The sequence below is a fragment of the Corythoichthys intestinalis genome, chromosome 18 (assembly GCF_030265065.1).
Source record: "Corythoichthys intestinalis isolate RoL2023-P3 chromosome 18, ASM3026506v1, whole genome shotgun sequence".
NCBI lineage: Eukaryota > Metazoa > Chordata > Actinopteri > Syngnathiformes > Syngnathidae > Corythoichthys > Corythoichthys intestinalis.
In genome coordinates, this window is record NC_080412.1 from 38,463,834 (window position 1) to 38,479,368 (window position 15,535).

Here is a 15,535-nt window from a genome sequence, read left to right on the forward strand (position 1 = left end):
TTCTCCTAGAACATGATTGCAATTACAAATGCTTTGGTAGTGACATCTTCATTTATTTTGCTTGCAATGAAAAAACACAAAAGCGAATGGGGGAAAAAAATTAAATCATTGTCATTTTACACAAATCTCCCAAAATAGGCTGGACAAAAGTATTGGCACCCTTTGAAAAATCATGTGATACTTCTTTAATTTGTGTAATTAACAGCACCTGTTACTTACCCGTGGCAGATAACAGGTGGTGGCAATAACTAAGTCACACTTGCAGCCTTTTTCTTCTTCCTGCCATCGACGGGGGCGGACGTGTTTCCTCCCTGCTCCTGCTGCTCGCCATCTTCGTCAGTCTAGTCTGTCTGCTTTTTATGTATTTTCCCCTGTGGATCAGCTGTTGCTGGTCTCTCATACGAAAATGGATCTGATTAGTTGGTCTCCCAGCGCAATTGACAAGATATTTAACAAGACACAGTGCACCAGGAGAGCTGTCTCGCCCAGATGGTACCTTGGCTGCTGGATATATTGAGAGATTCATGGGATCACTGGAAGCCAGCGTGTCTTACTGTCCTATCTGTGGAAGATATCGAGGATTTTCGGCTGTTTGGCGTGACGGTCGTGGGGTTTCTTCTGCTTGGCTTAGGAGGTGCCCTGCTCTACCGGAAAGTTTCCAAGACGGCAGCTTTCAAGGAAATCAACAAATTGTCCACGGATCAAACGGTGCGATTCAAGGCATTGAAGGACCGCGTCAAGGCTCGGATCAAGAACTGGCTCCGTGGACTCACGGTTCGGTCTGAGGAAGGATGGGTAAAAGTGGATGCTACCTGGCGCCAGGTGACGGAACTGTCGACGCAGACCGCGACTATTGGCAATGACTTAAGGGACCTAAGGTCTGACCTACGCCCTGAGGAGCGCAAATTTGACTGAAGACCAACTGTATTTTTGGACATATTAAATTACTTATTCGGCTTAATTCGATTATAATTTTCCTTTCCTGAACACCCTTATCCAACCCCTCCCTTCTCCTGGAGAGAGCCGCACAGATGGCTCCATCTCTTGCCCTTGATTCTCTTCCCAAGGAAGGTCACAGGGCCCTGCGACTCTTATCTACAGACACGTACAAATACTGATAGACATGTGCATACACACACTAAAACACAACCTACCCCCCTCCAGTCCACCACCGCCTTTTTCTTATTATCACTGACCCCCCTCTTCCTCCAGCCACGACTAGTAGTTCTCATTTTTTTTGTACAAAAAATCCCTGCACGTGACCTGTGCGTCGTGTCATATCCCTGCTATGTTGTATGATATATGTGTGTACTGTAACTTCTGTAACTGCTCTACTTGTAACTTGCTCTGTAATTCCTGAAGAAGAGAAGTTGGCGGCGTGGACTGTCTCCAGCGGCCAGATGCTCACTCATCGAACGGAATTTCGTTGTCATCTATTGTCATCATGTGAGAGCTTGTGTCAATGACAAATCTCTGAATCTGAGCCAGTTAAAATTGATTAAAGTTGACTCAACCTCTGTCATGTGTCCTTGTGTGTACCACATAGAGCATGGAGAAAAGAAAGAAGACCAAAGAACTGTCTGAGGACTTGAGAAGCAAAGTTGTGATGAAGCATGGGCAATCTCAAGGCTACAAGTCCATCTCCAAAGACCTGAATGTTCCTTTGTCTACCGTGCGCAGTGTCATCAATAAGTGTACAGCCCATGGCACTGTGGCTAACCTCCCTAGATGTGGACGGAAAAGAACAATTGACGAGAGAGTTCAAAGATTGTGCGGACGGCGAATAAAGAACCTCGACTAACATCCAAACAAGTTCAAGCTGTCCTGCAGGCCAAGGGTACAGCAGTGTCAACCCGGACTATCTGCCGGCGTCTGAATGAAAAGGGACTCTATTGTAGGATACCCAGGAAGACCCCACTTCTGACCCAGAGACATAAAAAGCCATGCTGGAGTTTGCCAAAACTTACCTGAGAAAGCCAAGAACATTTTGGAAGAATGTTCTGTGGTCAGATGAGACAAAAGTAGAGCTTTTTGGAAAAATGCATCAACATAGAGTTTACAGGGGAAAAAAACGAGGCCTTCAAAGAAAAGAACACGGTCCCCAAAGTCAAACATGGCGGAGGTTCCCTGATGTTTTGGGGTTGCTTTGCTGCCTCTGGCACTGGACTCTTAACCGTGTGCATGGCATTATGAAGTCTGAAGACTACCAACAAACTTTGCAGCATAATGTAGGGCCCAGTGTGATAAAGCTGGGTCTCCCTCAGAAATCATGGGTCTTCCGGCAGGACAATGACTCAAAACACACTTCAAAAAGCACTACAAAATGGTTTGAGAGAAATCACTGGAGACTTCTAAAGTGGCCAGCAATGAGACCAGACCTGAATCCCTTAGAACACCTGTGGAGAGATCTGAAAATGGCAGTTTGGAGAAGGCACCCTTCAAATTTCAGAGACCTGGAGCAATTGGCCAAAGAACAATGTTCCAAAATTCCAGCAGAGCATTGTAAGAAACCCATTGATGGAGACCGGAAGTGGTTGTTCGCGGTTATTTTGTCTAAAGGTTGTGCTACCTAGTATTAGGCTGAGGGTGCCAATACTTTTGTCTGGCCCATTTTTGGAGTTTTGTGTAAAATGAGAATGATTTAATTTTTTTTTTCATTCTCTTTTGTGTTTTTTCACTGCAAGCAAAATAAATGAAGATATTACTACCAAAGCATTTGTAATTGTAACCATTTTCTGGGAGAAATTGAGCATTATCTGACAGAATTGCAGGGGTGCCAATACCTTTGGCCAGCAGTGTAAGTCAATACAGATTTAGTTTGCATTAATCACTTAGCCTATCAATTAATTAGGTTCTTATTGGTGAGAAATGTAGCCTTGCTGTCCCGTCCCTAGCAAAAAGTGTACATGCAGGTTATGCTGTTCTATCGTCCCTACCAATATTGAGACCAAACCTACGCACTTGGTAAGCAGAAACAAAATGCTTCATACTAACACTCTACTTCGCGTGTGGACTATGAGAACATGATGTTCGAGGCTAAAGCTGAAGCTTCTTCAAGAAGAATTTGCACAAGGTACCAAGAGGTTCTCACCCCTACTTTACACCAGAATACCGGGCCCCTTAGAGGCTCATCTATGTTCCGCCGCTGTGAACAACGATTATCAGTCACACCGATGGTTCATTTAGTCTTTCAACAAACATAATGCAAATGTTTTCTGATTTAGGAAGAGGTCTGACGAAAAAGCCAATTCAAAATATACAACCCCAAGCAAAAAGTATGGAATCACCAGGCTCGGACGAGCACTCACTCAGACATTTTATTATCTAGAACAGACGCCGAAAAAAAGCTTGAAAAAATAATGAATTGGTTCGAAAGTGCAACTCCTTGGCATTCAGAAACACTAAAAGAAATTAATAAAAAACATTGTAGTGGTCAGTAAATGTTACTTTTATAGAGCAAGTGCAGAGAAATAAATATAGAATCACTCCATTCTGAAAAAAAATATGGAATCCTTCCATTTGGAGAAGAAAATACAGACACACCCAGACAATTTCCATTCCTTAATTGGGCCCCTGCCTCAGATTAGATCTGCTCGTTAGTCAGCAGTTAAAAACAGTGCAGTTATCACACCTTGGAGGGCTGCTGGACCAAGTGGATTCACAAGAATCATGGCTCCAACAAGAGAGATGTCTCTTGAGACCAAGGAGAGGATTTTCCAAACTTCTTGAGCAAGGTAACACTACACGTATGGTTGCCAAAGATGTGGGCTGTTCACAATCAGCAGTATCAAAAATCTGGACCAAGTACAAACAGCATGGCAAGGTTGTAAAAGTTAAGCATACTGGTAGACCGAGGAAGACATCCAAACGTTATGACAAACAACTAAAGGTCATATGTCTTGAAAACAGAAGTTGTATAACAAGACAAATGAAGAACAATTGGGAGGAAGCTGGAGTCAAGGTATGTGACAGAACTGTGCAAAATTGCCTAAAGGAAATGGGATTTTCATACAGGAAAGCTAAAAGGAAACCATCATTATCACTTAAACAGAAAAAACAGGACTGCAATGGGCTAAGTAGAGGCAATCATGGACTGTGAATGACTGGATGAAGGTTATTTTCAGTAATGAGTCAAGAATCTGCATTGGACAAGGTGATGATGCTGGAACTTTTGTTTGGTGTTGTTCCAGTGAGATTTACAAAGCTGACTGCCTGACGAAATCATCAAAATTCCCTCAGTCCTTGATGATATGGGGCTGCATATCAGGCAAATGCACTATCATGCTAATAATAGATGTCATCTTGTGTCATCCAGCAAATTTTCTCACTCTTTAATCGATCTAAAGGATCCGAACTGTTATGTCACAATTATGACGGTCTTATGGCAGGCTTATGACGCCGCTGTCAAATAAAGTGTGACATATTAACCCAAATAAATCAACTAATAAGCCGCACTGGACTATTAGCCGCAGGTTTCAAAATGAGGGGAAAAAGGAGCGACTTATTGTCCGAAAATTACGGTAGTTCAAAAGTGCAACTCTTTAGCATTCAGAAACACTAAAAGAAATGAATAAAAACATTGTGGTGGTCAGTAAAGGTTACTTTTATAGAGAAACAAAAGTTCCAGCATCATCACCTTGTCAAGAGTCAAGAATCTGCATTGGACAAACAAAACAAACAAAAGTTCCAGCATCATCACCTTGTCAAGAGTCAAGAATCTGCATTGGACAAGGTGATGATGCTGGAACTTTTGTTTGGTGTTGTTCCAGTGAGATTTACACAGATGATAAAGAAAACATCAAAATTCCCTCAGTCCTTGATGATATGGGGCTGCATGTCAGGCAAAGGCACTGGGGAGATGACTGTGGTTAAATCTTCAATAAATGCAAAAGTTTACATTAAAATTTTAGAGAGCATTCTCATCCCTTCAATTGAAAATATGTTTGGGGATAATGACATCATTTTCCAAGATGACAATGCATCATGCCACAGAGCTAAAACTGTTAAAGCATTCCTTGGAGAAAGACTCATCCAGTTATTGCCATGACCTGCAAATAACCCAGATCTCAACCCTATTGAAAACCTGTGGTGGAAATTGAAAAAAAATGGTCCACAGCAAGGCTCCGACCTGCAAGGATGATCTGGCAACTGCAATCAAAGAGAGTTGGCACCAAATTGATGAAGAAAACTCATCAAGTCCATGCCTCAGAGACTGCAAGCTGTCATAAAAGCCAGAGGTGGTGCAACTAAATACTAGAGATGTGTTTTGGTTGTTATTTCTTTGTTTGTTTCTCATGATTCCATATATTTTTCCCCAGAATGGAGTGATTCTATATTTATTTCCCTGCACTTGCTCTGTAAAAGTAACATTTACTGACCACCACAATGTTTTCTATTCATTTCTTTTAGTATTTCTGAACGCTAAAGAGTCGCACTTTTGAACTATTTCATTATTTTTGCAAGCTTTTTATCTGAGTTTGTTCTACATAATAAAATGTCTGAGTGAGTGCTCGTCCGAGACTGATGATTCCATACTTTTTGCTAGGAGTTGTATATTTATACACTACATAGTTGAATTATAAACCCAAAGGTTTGCTCCATTTACATAACCATGTACAATCACGCACAAGCAGCTTATTTATCACCTTCATCCACAAGATTGATGTGAACAGACTCAGTACTTCTCGCTGTCCAGCCACTGTTGTTCATCCAGGTATCTCCTTCCTCCATTGAGATTCAAGCCGCCTCTGTAGCTATCCAGCGTGGCCTGATAAGGTTTACGGCCTCCGTATGTTCCCAGAATGCTTTGGTAAGAGTCCACTTTGCCATTGTTGCTGTAGGTCTGATACATATCAGCCTTGACAGCGTCACTCCCGGTCGCCACTTTAGGCTCGTAGAGCTCCCTCTTCGCGGCAAGGATGTCGTCAAATAACTCATGGTCCCCGTAGGCGCCGCCGCTACCGAAATGCTCGCTTTTGGTGGTGCGCCGGCCTAGACTGCGCTCGTAAAACTGTCCGGGTCGAGCCGGACTCCCGTCGATTGCCTCCTTCTTCGCCGGGCGACCTAAGCTGCTGTTGTAGAGGTCGCGCGTCCCACGACGACCCAAGCTGAGGTCATTGAGGTCAAAGTTAAGGAAGCAGCTCTCAGTGCTGGCCAGAGTTACAAAGCCGCTCTCGGTGTCGCGGCCTCCGAGGTTGTCGTAATCGCCCGTGGGGGTGTCAGGGGACGAGCACAGAAAGGACGTGTTTTTGGTATGCGGGCGCGCAGATACCAAGTCGTCATCTTTTTGGGAGCGAATCACATTATACACGTCGGCTGTCGTCGGGCCCGTGTCCGTCAACGTTACTTCTGACTTCTGCTTTTTCGTCCGTCTGTCAGAAGGGAAAACAAACATACGCAGTGGAAAAAATAATTGGCAGAAATAATGAGGTCAATCGGGGTGTTAGACACGTATCAAATTTAGAGGTAGCGCCTTGTTTATCCTCATCCTAATGCAGATTATCTGATGTGTGATCAATAAGAATGCATTATTGAGGTTTGAGTTAAGATTAAAGACGTTGCGTGCTCTGCCGGCACGATTTCCATTCAAGATGCTTCCAGTCATGGATTGACAGGTCGGAGCCTCACCTCGCGACGAGCATTTTGAAGCAGCAGACACAGGTTACCGTCAGCAGCAGGAGAATGAGCGGAATTGTGGGGATGATGATGTAGATCACGTTCAATGCTAAGACAAAATGAGACATAACATCACACTGGTGTCAATATGTTATACAGTGATCCCTCGCTACTTCGTGCATGGAATGCATCGCGGATTTAAAAAAAGATATATGTACAGTGGGGCAAATAAGTATTTAGTCAACCACTAATTGTGCAAGTTCTCCCACTTGAAATTATTAGAGAGGCCTGTAATTGTCAACATGGGTAAACTTCAACCATGAGAGACAGAATGTGGGAAAAATAAACCCGAAAATCACTTTTTTTAATTTTCTAAATAATTTATTTGCAAATCATGGTGAAAAATAAGTATTTGGTCAATACCAAAAGTTCATCTCAATACTTTGTTATGTACCCTTTGTTGGTATTAACGGAGGACAAACGTTTTCTGTAACTCTTCACAAGCTTTTCACACACTGTTGCTGGTATTTTGGCCCATTCCAAGACAGCTCTTTGGTCATGGCCATAGCGGAGTTTGGAGTGTGACTGACTGAGCTTGTGGACAGGTGTCTTTTATACCAATAATGAGTTAGAGGTTGCGCTAGACATTTTCGTTGTCTGTCATTTTGACTGACAGGGTCATAAAAATCCGGTCATAATCTATTTTTACCCGTCACTTAAATTTTAAAAATGATAATAATGACATATTCAATAGTATTTAGTTTTCATTCATTTTTAATTAATATTCTGTCCGAACAAGCTTAACAGAGAATCCACACCGTGCTATCGCACATCAAGCAGATGATATGTAACTTTTTCTCCGCAGTGACAAAAACAGCTGACTGTGGCCCCCAGTAGGTAGGCTACATACGGAACAATGAAATTAACAGTTCACCTGCTGTGGCCTGAACGCAGTCTCAGACCTTCCTCCTGGTGCGCATGGACTTGAATTGCGTGCCCGCGTGTGCATAATCAAATGTCTCAACTGGGATTGCTGCAGAGGCTATTGTCATGAGGTTTTGGACTTTTGCCTCGGACAGACGATTTCTCATGGCCGTTTTGATGTTGTTCTGGAGGCTGAATCCACGCTTTGCGGCCACACTCATTTTTCACCTATTTTATCAACACCATCGTCGTTTTGGGGCTTTTTGAAGAAACTTCGGACACTCAGTTGCCTTGACATTTTTCCGAGTGAGGCCAACAACGTCATGCATCAAGAGAGACAATAGCTAATTAATATGCTCACTTGCCACCCTGTGGTCTGGGGTGTGAATTGCAACCTGTCAAAATGACAGATGGACTTCAGTTTTTTCTGTCACCGTTTTAAAAAAACGGTCAATGACGGAAAATATTCGGTTAACGCGACACCTGAGTTAAAACAGGTGCCATTAATACAGGTAACGAGTGGAGCCTCGTTAGACCTCGTTAGAAGAAGTTAGACCTCTTTGACAGCCAGAAATCTTGCTTGTTTGTAGGTGACCAAATACTTATTTTCCACTCTAATTTGGAAATAAATTCTTTAAAAATCGAACAATGTGATTTTCTGTTTATTTTTTCCACATTCTGTCTCTCATGTTTGAGGTTTACCCATGTTGACAATTACAGGCCTCTCTAATCTTTTCAAGTAGGAGAACTTGCACAATCGGTGGTTGACTAAATACTTATTTGCCCCACTGTATGTGGCGGAAAATAGAGACAAGACTGAAAAAGCAGATCCTGCTCTTGCACTCCTCTTTAAAAGAAACTGCTGTATTTTAAGCCAAAACAACTGTGGTGTTTGACAGAACAATACAGTGTCCTCCATAATTATTGGCACCCGTGAAAAAGATGTGTTTTTTAGCTTCTAATAATTTTTTTTAATTCAAATAATATGGGACCTTAATGGAAAAAAAAGAGAAAAATCCAACCTTCAGTACAAGTGCATTCATTCAGTGGGGAAAAAAATCCCACATAAAGAAAAAAATATTTGTCATCAACTAATGTGTGTCACAATTGTTAGCACCCCTGGTGTTAATACTTTGTACAACCCCCTTTTGCCAACAAAACAAGGTTTGGGGACTGAGATGGCCATGGGAGGAGCTTGATTTTGTATTTGGTGAACCATTTCTGTGTAGATTTGGCCATATGTTAAGGGTCATTGTCTTGCTGAAAGACCCAGTGACGACCCATCTTCAGCTTTTGGGCAGAGGGCAACAGATTTTGATTGAAAATGTCCTGGTATTTCAAAGCATTCATGATGCCATGCACCCTAACAAGGTTCCCAGGGCCTTTGGAAGCAAAACAGCCCCACAGCATCACTGACCCACCCCTATACTTCACAGTGGGTGTGAGGTGCTTTTCAGCATGCGCATCTTTCGTGGCACGCCAGACCCACTTAGAGTGTTTGTTGCCAAAAAGCTCAATCTTGGTCTCATCTGACAAAAGCACACGGTCCCAGTTGAAGCCTGGGACCGTGTGTATTTTTGTGTGTGAGAATTATCAGAGAATCCCAAAATTTGAAAAATAAGGTTCTAATGAAACCATTTTTTCAAATTTGTAAAAAGAAAAGTCAAAATGAATATGTGTAATAAGTTGCCTGGTATACCAGACTCACCGCTGTTCCAGCGATTGAGTCTGGCGACCATCCAGCGGATCAAATTCCGAGGGCGGAGCAAACCACAGCAAACAGACAGCGGAGTGGACCAATCAGCGACGGGCAGACGTGACGTTGTTAAAGCGACAAGTTATGTTGACTGTTGTCAATGACTTGTTTCGATGTGTTTTTGCTAATTTAAAACAGGTTTTACAGCGGATTAGAACATATTCTCAGCTCTCCCGTTCGCCATCTGTGTTGTTGTAGACACGACTTTCGGCGCGCAAGAGTGACGTTATTCGTTAAGAACACGTCACGCAAATAAACGAATCTGATTGGACGATTGATTTTGTACCTCGCTCGAGAGGCCGTTAATGGGCTGGGTCCCAGACTATTTCTCACAGTGTTTGAAAAATACAGGGAGAATAGTCTGGCTGTGCCAGGCAATGTAATAAGCGCTCTAATATCTATAATTCAAGCTAAGTCCTGTTTTTTTTTCTCATAGAACCTACAAATGCATGTGTTGACTTGCATCCATCGTTTTTTTTTTTTTTCCCCAAAAAGAAATGTCAGAATTCTAAATTAATCTCAAAATCATGAAATTTTAGGTGTATCAAATGTGATACATTTGGCAATAAAGGGTTGAAGTGCTGCTGCCTTTTAGTGGGTAAATGAGGAGCAGCATTTCGTCTGTAAGCTACTTCATATGCTGGTTGCAGTACTGCTGACCAATTTATTTAGTCTGTGTGCGGGCCAGACGTTATTGATTTTATGACAGAGGCTGGGGGCCGGATGAAATTTGACCACGGGCCGCATTTGGCCCCCGGGCCGGACTTTGGACATGTCTGGATTAGGGCAATTACATGAAAAACGCATCTCTACTTACAGAATTTTCAAGTTATGAAAGTACTTCCAGAACTAATTAAATTCGTAAGTAGAGGTACCACTGTATTTGTGGCAGTGGCGCCACCAAGGGGCCACGGCCACCCCTATAAATTGGTTGGCCACCCCGCTTGCCAGTATATCGTTAGATTGTTGTAGCATCAGTTATGGCATTTCATCTCAAATGAATGGATTTATTTTCATTTATTCATTCATTTTCCATGCCGCGTTAACGGGCGGTAATTAATTTTTCAAATTAATCACATGAAAATATTTATCGCAATTAACGCATTGGCGGTACGACTCACTTACGCATTACCGCAAACAGCCTACAATGGCGCCGTTTTACTTATATACAGAGATAAGAGGCAGTGTCAGGTAAGTGGAGTAGATACAAGCATTCATTGGGGCTGTACTTTTAATTGGCAAAAACTTCGTCATCTCTCCCACAGCAACTATAAATATTGTGGGACGCGATGTAGGGAAGAATGACAAGAGTTGATCTTTTTCTAAACACCCTGTAGTGTACCTAACGCAGAGAATATATAGCATTTGCAGCCACCACACACAGTCATGGTTGCACCACTTCCCATCATGCATTTGGGCAGAACAGTTAAGTCGCTACAGTATCATTTACTGAAAGCTCAACAAATACACTAGATGGCAATATTTAGTCACAATATACAAACTCACATTTATCCTTTAAGAATTACAAGTTTTTCTATCCGTGGATCACTTTCACAGAAAGAATGTTAATAATGTTAATGGCATCTTGTGGATTTGTTGTTATAAAAAAACAAATACAGTACTTATGTACAGTATGTTGAATGTATATATCCGTCTTATCTTTCCATTCCAACAATAATTTACAGAAAAATATGGCATATTTTAAAGATGGTTTGAATTGCGATTAATTACGATTAATTAATTTTTAAGCTGTGATTAACTCAATTAAAATTTTTAATCGTTTGACAGCCCTAGTTAAATGTACACCTTATGCCTAATATATACATGGAACTCAAAAGTTGACTGGACAGTTATGGACTAGGCACATTAAATCGTTAGTAACATCAAATATTACACAATACACCAAAGTATATCAGTAGCCGTGTCCCTAACTCTTTCTGAGTGTTTTCCCCTGACTTTTTTACTGCAATAATATAATGAAAACCTAAAATTATGGCTTTTAGTTTTGGCCACCCCAAGATTTTAAGTGGCCCCATCTGGCCACCCCTATGAAAAATTTCTGGAGGCGCCACTGATTTGTGGACCTGAAAATATAAGCTAGGCTTTTTTTGGAATGAATGATATTGACCTGTACTCCTCTTTGCATTGTGGTCGCTTGGATTCCAAGGCACCGATGAGGGGAAGATGTCTACGATGACAAAATACATATGTAACGTGTGTTAAAAATAAAACAAAACACTTAAAAACAACCTATTTGCATTCTACCTGCATGTGTAGAGTTGGGCGGAGAAGAAACAGCTGTCTTGTCTAGAGAAGAATATCGAACAAAAAGTGAGGTAAACATATTGAAACGCTTCAAATCAGCATGTGAGCTCTACCTGCTGTGTATTTGCAGATGAAATTGTGCTTGGTTTCACAGTTGTCGTCATTCCACTGAAACATGTAAAGGCCGCCAAGGCTCGGCGGAGCGGATGGCTGGTGATACATCACCACGCACACCTCATAGCCGCACGATGGCTCATCCCAGTGCCAGTTCCTGTACACACACACGAACATACGCACGCACACTGACGCCGTCATTTATCTCAAAACTGCCTCAACGGAATATATGCTCTCTTTTATTGGGCTCGCTCGGATAAAACCAATGCGGTCCCGCGATAAATCTTTCTCTCTCGGGGGTCATAATGTCCACTTTTACTGTAATTGTTTAAGAGAGAGCTATTGATCTTATTCAATGGCCATTTTGGGGGCTGTCATTTGGAACCGTACCATCATCAGATACCGAATCTAGTGAGAAGTATATTTAAAACGAAAAACTGCAATTCCATTAGACTGTGCGCGAACGCTAATTGAAAAATGAAATGAAATGAAGACAATATTCAGACAGCACTTTAAAGATGAAATCTGAGCAGTCTGATAGGACGCTACCATGACATCATCATCATCATCGCTTTTCTGTGTTGTGCTGAAGGACAAATGCACAATTTTAGGCATAACCAGTTTTCATTGCAATCATTTCTAAACATTGGCCCTGGAAAAACAACATTTGAGGTCGTCCATTGCTGAGTTTGATAATAATTGACTGGTGGTAGCAAGGTTTTGATTTGATTTTGAGGCATCTTGGACTTCCTGTAGATATCAAGTAACTTGTATTTTGTGTAACCTATGTTTTTTGGGACATTTCAGGTTACTTCCTTGTGTTTTGGCGCATTTACAGGTCACTTGCATAGGCGGAGTTTGACTTTTGGGGCGGGGGGGCACAACATGTTGATGACCCCGAAACGCACTGTCAGCAATAAAATTAAACTTTATAGAATATTTATAATGAAAAGTTTGACAATGAGTGTTTTATTGTTTCCCATCATTCTGGAGGGGAATTCTAAATCAGGCTGCTTAGGCAGTACTTTTTGCCATAGATCGTCATTCATTAAATATGGTACGCCGGCCGGTGTCGTGCCAATGTTGTTACCCCTGTCAAAAATTGTATCCCCTTGGCGGAGCCATATGGAGGTAAAAAAAAAAAATTACTTCAATTAAAAAAAAAAAAAGTAGCTTCAATCAAAATATATATTTTCAACCCAAAAAAAAGTCGCTTCAATCAAAAAAAAAAAACAACAAAACAAAACAACAACAACAAAAAACTGTTTCAATTCAAAAATAAATGTAAAACAAAAAAAACTCAAAATATGCATGTGAAAGCTATTTTACTTTGATTTTTTTTGGGGGGGGGGTTAAAGTCAAGGTTTTTTTTTGATTGAAGTAATGTTGATTTGTGTTTGGGCCACATTTTCGCTAGGTCATTTTTGTCTTTATTATTCAATCAAAAACTAAAAAATAAATTGCTTCAAAAATAAATAAATAAATAAAAAAGGAAAATCAATCAATAGAACAATTTCAATCATGAAAAAAAGTTTTTGAATGCGAAAAAATATTAGATATTGAAAATTTTGCATTTGAACACTTAATTTTTAAAAATTTTAAATCATTGAATCCCCCAAAAAGTTGCTTCAATCGAGAATTTTTTTTAAAAAAAATCATAATTTCAATCAAAGAAAAAAAATCATTTGAAAAATAAAATTGCCCTCCCCTAATTTTTTTTTCTTGTGAAAATTATATGCAAAGCAAATGACCGTTTAGGTTGCTAGTCACATGATCTGTTCGAAAAATAATTTTGACCCGTTATAAAAATATATTTTTTTGTTCATTTCATTCATTTTTGCTGCAGTTTTATTGCTTTTTATATATAGAAGTCAATTAGCCATTTGAAATGAATGGGAAATTTTGCCCATTAAAAATGAATGGGTATGTTACTGGCAAATTCTGGCCGAACCGTAGGCTGGAAATCATTAGGAGTGAATGGAAGTTTTTGTGCTACTGAAATAAATGGCGAATAGGGACATTGGAAATGAATGGGAAATTTTGGCCATTTGAAATGAATGGGAAATTTTGCCCGTTAGAAATGAATGGGTATGTTTCTGGCAAATTCTGGCCGAACCGCAAGTTTTTTTTAGCAAAAACTGTACAAACTTTTTCTTTTGATGTATAAATGATGTAATTTGGACAAAAATTGTGGGACAAGTAGCATTTTGAGATTTCCCTTTTTTTGGTCAAAAAAACTAGTTTTTGGCCAAACGGTCGTTTTGGGGTGTCAAACAAAAGAGAGCCCGTCGTTCCGGTCGTTTTGGTGTATGACCGTCTACATTGCTAGTCACATGATCTGTTCGAAAAATAATTTTGACCCGTTATAAAAATATATATTTTTTTGTTCATTTCATTTATTTTTGCTGCAATTTCATTGCTTTTTATATATAGGAAAGTCAATTACATGCAATGACACTTTTCGCCCACCAGGGGAACCAGCCCCCCCTGCTCCCCCTTAAAATCCACTTATGGTCACGTGCTGTTGATTTTGGATAACTGAAAAGGAAGTGACTCAAGAATGTCCCAAAATTAATAGGAAGTAAATCAAAATCAACAGGAAGTAACCTGTAAACGCTCTAAAATGAACAGGAAGTGACCTGTAAATGCCTACAAAAGGTTTCAGGTAATTTCCTGTCAATTTTTGGTCACTTCCTGTTCATTTTGGGGCATTCACAGTTCACTTCCTGTTGATTTTAAGTTACTGAATCACTTCCTGCTGATATCGGGTCACTTAGGCTGGAAATCATTAGGAGTGAATGGAAGTTTTTGTGCTACTGAAATAAATGGCGAATAGGGCCAGTGGAAATGAATGGGAAATTTTGGCCATTTGAAATGAATGGGAAATTTTGCCCGTTAGAAATGAATGGGTATGTTTCTGGCAAATTCTGGCCGAACCGTAAGTTTTTTTCAGCAAAAACTGTACAAACTTTTTCTTTTGATGTATAAATGATGTAATTTGGACAAAAATTGTGGGACAAGTAGCATTTTGAGATTTCCCTTTTTTTGGTAAAAAAAAAACTAGTTTTTGGCCGAATGGTCGTTTTGGGGTGTCAAACAAAAGAGAGCCCGTCGTTCCGGTCGTTTTGGTGTATGAACGGTGTCGGTGGGTCAAAAAGGTTTTGGTTTCGAAGGAACACCGTTTAAAAAAAAACAAGTAATATTATGAATGTGCCCATATGGTATTCTGACGGCAAGATAACCTTAAGCCAAAATATCACGGTTTCGCGGTATGATGGTACAGTGATCCCTCGCTACTTCGCGCTTCAAACTTTGCGCCCTCAATCCATCGCGGATTTCTTTTCGATTAAAAATTAAATAAAAACAGATGGGATGTCCTGACGCAATCACGTAGTCTCACTCATAAATAAATAAATAAGTGAATTATTTTCCATAATAGCACGTGTGTATGACTTGCATCATGTTTACATTATACACACACACTCTCATTCTCGACACTGACAGTTGCCTGAGCCAAAAAAAAACACGTTTTACCACCGCTAGACACACTAAACACGCTGGAGTTAACTCTCGTAGAGGGCGGGAAACGTTCACGACAGTGTTTACTAACTAACCTTTAATTTTGTATAAATGGGAAATCATATTGGAGGTATTGCCTCCTCGGCGGCCACCCTTCGCAAACATGACCCTCCACTTCTAAGCCACGGCTTTTTGTAACTTTTCTGTAGCCAACGTATTCCCATACCAGCGATTTCGTTTTCTTCGATGGGGGAAAAAGTTCAGGAGTTTCACCTCCTCCAGCCATCGTGTAGCACAGCGCTGACACTGAGCAACAACTGGTGGGGGAGGGTTGAGCCTTGC

General features: G+C 40.7%; 1 protein-coding gene across 1 annotated transcript in view; it reads right to left on the reverse strand.

Moving 5' to 3' along the window:
* Nucleotides 1-15,535, reverse strand: part of layna (layilin a) — a 28,429-nt gene continuing 12,894 nt past the window's right edge. The window contains exons 4-8 of the mRNA XM_057820758.1: nt 11,674-11,831; nt 11,561-11,602; nt 11,424-11,483; nt 6,628-6,724; nt 1-6,371 (exon numbers count right to left, since the gene is read on the reverse strand). Of these exons, the coding sequence (XP_057676741.1) occupies nt 5,675-6,371; nt 6,628-6,724; nt 11,424-11,483; nt 11,561-11,602; nt 11,674-11,831 (1,054 nt within the window). The 3' untranslated portion in view covers nt 1-5,674. The remainder of the gene's footprint in view (nt 6,372-6,627; nt 6,725-11,423; nt 11,484-11,560; nt 11,603-11,673; nt 11,832-15,535) is intronic.